Below are 4003 nucleotides of genomic sequence, written 5' to 3'. Positions count from 1 at the left end.
CAGACTGCCGCGGCGCGTGCCCGTCCAAAGCGCCTCCGTGCCAGCCAGCCCCGCAGGTGCCTCTGCAGCACGGTGCAGGCTGCCCTCAGCCGCCGGTACCACAGCTCCTCCAGGTAAGCCACTTGGCCAGCCCGGAAAAACACCTTGCTCTTCCCACACTGGTACTTGCTGGGGTCCTGTGTGCAAGGGTGGAGTCATTCCCAGGGACGAAGCATACCCCAACCAGGCTCCCCCAAGAGTGATGCTCCTCGTGACACTGATCTCTCCATCCAACCTCCCTGGAGGCAGAGCTCCTCCCCATCTCCCAGCTCACCTCTTTCTGTACCCCACTGGGCACCCACACATGGGGAGAAGCATCTGCAAGGGATACTCTGGCACCACAGCTGCACCCCCCAAGCAGGACCCTTACTTGGAGCAGTCTCTCAAGGGCAAGGCTGCAGATCTGCTTCTCATCAGTACCCATCAGCTCCTCTCTGCTCAGCAGAGCCCTGTACCTCTCTAAGAACTCCTGGTATGTCCACCTGTGAGGGACAGAGGGGGGTCAAAGGTGCTGTGGCTGGAAAGGGGGGAGCACCCAGGGTGCTGCTGAAGCAGGAGGGTACCTGGAAGGGTAGCCTGAGGCACTGATCCGGATGGTCTCCAGGACCCCGCAGGCTCGTAGCTGCTCCACTGCTCGCCTGGAGTCAAACCTGGGGCAAAGAGGGGCTGATCTAGAATGGCACCCAGCCAGCCCGGCACGCTACAAGCTACACAGGGCCAGGGCAAGAGGGACACGGGTTGGAGGGACAGCAGTGCCCCAGTGCCTCCAGCCCCATCCCCTTCAGCCTCCCTGGCCAGGCACTCACACAAAGGGCTGTTTGCCATCGTTGGGTTTGATGCAGCGGATGTAGTGTGGTGTGGTGCTGCCCAGCATCTCCATCAGCCGGTTCAGGGAGGCTTTGAACTGCAGAGGACAAGGCAAGTGTGGTCAGGGCCAGCAGGAACATCCTGGGGCTTTGGGGTTCCCCAGACCAGGACACCCACAGGTCCTCTCGGGGCTACCCCAGCCCCAGTTGTCTGGGCCAGCACACATTTGCCCCCACCTCATACCTGGCTGGAGATGGACTTCTTGCTCTTTTGGCTACTGGGCAGTGATCTGCGGCTGGGACGACCAGCCATCCTGGGCCCGCTGGACCTGCGGGACTGCAGGGACACGGGGCCGTCCCCCTCTTCCAGGAAGAGCTCAGCGAGCAGGGCAGACTGCACAGAGCAGAGCTGTGAGAGCCAGGCAGACCGTGCAGCCAGCATCACCCAATATCCAGAGAACCATCACCACCAGGAGACACAGCACCAAAAGACCACAGGTTCCACCAAGGCCAGCCCAGCACACAGTCCTCTGCCCTGCTACAGCCCAGATGTGCCAGATCCAGCTGTGTTCCTGCCTGGTGATTCCCCCAGCAAAAAGTGAGTGCAAGCCACAGGCACCTTCCCAGGTGTGCTCAAGAGCCCTCCAAGATGTCCCTTACCTTCTGCCGGGGCCATGCAGCGTGGAAGGGAGAAGTGACAGCGTTACAGACCTGGAAGGAGCAGGACCCTCCAAGCCCTCTCAGCAGGGAGATGGCCAAGGTGTCCCCCAAGATGGCAAAGCCCTAAGCAGGGGAACAGGGTGAGGAGCACCCACATCTCAGGGCACCCTGACCGTGGCCAGCACTGCCTGGGGATGTACCAGCAGGCAGATGGGGATTTACCCTGCATGGCTTATACCTCCTACACCATCAGTCCTTCCCAGCCCCGGGCTCCTGGGGCCACAAGCCGGCCAGGCTCTGCCCTGCACAGCCCCTACTCAGGGTGGCTCTCACCTTGCTGGCTCGCAGCAGCCCCACCAGCTCCTCGGGGACGGCATCCCTGTTCTTCTCCACGAACCCATCACACTGGTATTCCACCTGGCAGGAGACAAGGCAGAGCCATCAGCATTAGCCTGCAGCCTCCCAGACCAGCTTGGTGCGGGCTCTGCTTGGACACAGTCCGAGGCTTTTGGAAGAAGTCCTTGCAGGAGTCAGAGCTGCTGGTAGCCACACTGCCTAGCTGCTGCCCTGCTGCAAGGCTGTCGATGGGAACCATCTGAGCCAGTTTCCATATTTTTTACCCTCGGTTAGAGCGCTGCAGTCCAGCGCTTGCAGCAGCAGAGCAGGCAGGAGCCCCTTCCCAGCCTGGGAGGGTGCAGGCAGCTGCCGCCGCCACTCGGGACAGCAGGGGGCTGCAGGAGCTGCCCGCCCAGCCACTCGGGACAGCAGGGGGCTGCAGGAGCTGCCACCACCAGCTCCAGACAGGGCACAGGCTGGGGGCCCGTTGGTGCTGAGCCCTCCCCACCCGGGGCTGTACTGCCGCAGCCTTCCCTACCTTGCTGGCAAAGTGGCAGACAACAAAAGCATCCGTGGGTCTCTTGGGCTTCTGGAAGTGGGAGCTGCCGAGATGGGTCTGATAAAGCTTCTGTGCCCAACTCCCATCACTGCCTTGGGGCATCTGAAAGGTAAATGGGTCAGAAGGGGCAGGGGAGGGGCTCTGGGTGGCCACCGCAGCCTGTTCCTGGCACCCTTTGCCCACCTTGCACTCCTCATTTAGTAGGTCCAGGATACCAAGCCGGCCCTCGATGAGCTCAATGCATGGCTGGTTGTCACAGAAGTCAATGAAGACCCAAGGGATCTCCTCAGTCACATACTCCTCCTGCTCCCGCTTGAAGACGTGCTGGAGGGCAGGGAGAGCAGAGCAGGACTGAGCCAGGAGGGGACAAAGGTGGCCAGCCACCAGGCAGGGGCTCGGTTTCCAAAAGACACCTGAGCAGCCCTTCTCCTGGAGCAGGAGCACTTTGGGAGAACGGAGGGGACCATGACCAGCTCCAGCAGCCTCCCAGAGCCCCGTGTTCACAGGGACTGAAGCACCAGCCACATTCAAGGCAGACCGCACCAACAGTGTCAGCGCAGCAGCGACGCGCAGGGCCCACCCTCGCTAGCTCCCAGCAAGACGACACATACAGGTGACACCCACCAGGTTGAAGAGCTGCTGCAGCTTCTCATTGGCATAGTTGATGCAGAACTGCTCAAAGCTGTTGAGCTCAAACATCTCAAACCTGCAGGCAGCCTGCCAGGCACAGCCACCCCAGCCAGCCACGAGCTCCAGGCACAGGCACCCAACTGGCCCCACCGCAGGGACGGGTGCTGCCCCCATGTCCCAGCTGCAGACCCACAGCCACAGCTGATGCAGGAGCAGGACCATGCTCTTCCAGGCAGCCCAGGAGAGGGAAGCTGCTCTTACCCATAGATGTCCAGGATGCCAATGGAGGTACGGTGGCCCTCCAGTGACCGCAGGGAACGGTTGACCCTGCTCACCATCCACCTGAAGACCTGCCCATACATATACTTGGCCAGAGCATCCCGGGAGTCAAGTGCCTGCTGCCTGGAGAGGGGCTTCAGGTAGGTCTCACCAGCAGTGACCAGCTTGCGGTGGCAGAGCCAGCGCGTCACCTGCAATGCCTCGATGCCCAGCAGCGTGCAGAAGAGCCCTAGGGCCTCATCGGCCGGCTGCAGAGGGACAGACCCTGTCACCGCGGTATGGCCGAGATGTGGCTCCTGCAGCCAGCACGTCTCAGGAGCTGGTCTGGGACAAGGGTTGCAGGCAGCAGGCTCTTGCCCACCTCCACAGAGCAGCCATCCCCACGGCGGTCCCTCCCTCTGACCACGATGTTGCCCAGGTGCAGGATGGCCGCCAGGACGCTGAACAGCTCCAGCTGGTCGGCCTCCGGGACACCTGCGGGCACGGCGCAGGCGTGAGGGACTGCCCAGGCCCCCCGCCCCGCGCTGGTCTGACCCCCGGCATCGCACAATCCGGAGGGATGGGAATGGCCAGCAGATAGCCAGGCTCCCCAGCACTCCCACACCAGCATCGGGGCGAGGGCAGTGGGACAACCGGCCCTGGGGACCAGCCCTGCCCACCCCCCCCCCGGACAGCACCCAGTCGGGAGGAGGCG

The 4003-nt window shown here is 62.7% G+C and overlaps 1 protein-coding gene across 1 annotated transcript in view; it reads right to left on the bottom strand.

Moving 5' to 3' along the window:
* Positions 1-8: 8 nt before the first annotated feature.
* LOC104618323 (unconventional myosin-Vb-like) overlaps positions 9-4003 on the bottom strand; it is a gene marked incomplete at both ends in the record, with an annotated part of 5494 nt that continues 1499 nt past the window's right edge. Inside the window, 12 exons of the mRNA XM_010283877.1 lie at positions 9-176; positions 410-521; positions 603-689; positions 846-943; positions 1090-1239; positions 1506-1508; positions 1839-1922; positions 2380-2502; positions 2584-2724; positions 3025-3106; positions 3292-3557; positions 3671-3878. Coding sequence (XP_010282179.1) covers positions 9-176; positions 410-521; positions 603-689; positions 846-943; positions 1090-1239; positions 1506-1508; positions 1839-1922; positions 2380-2502; positions 2584-2724; positions 3025-3106; positions 3292-3557; positions 3671-3878 — 1522 coding nt within the window. The remainder of the gene's footprint in view (positions 177-409; positions 522-602; positions 690-845; positions 944-1089; positions 1240-1505; positions 1509-1838; positions 1923-2379; positions 2503-2583; positions 2725-3024; positions 3107-3291; positions 3558-3670; positions 3879-4003) is intronic.

The sequence above is a fragment of the Phaethon lepturus genome, unplaced genomic scaffold, assembly GCF_000687285.1.
Source record: "Phaethon lepturus isolate BGI_N335 unplaced genomic scaffold, ASM68728v1 scaffold49603, whole genome shotgun sequence".
Taxonomy (NCBI): Eukaryota; Metazoa; Chordata; class Aves; order Phaethontiformes; family Phaethontidae; genus Phaethon; species Phaethon lepturus.
The sequence above is the reverse complement of the archived record's forward strand: the minus strand, read 5'-3'. Positions and strand labels throughout refer to the sequence as shown.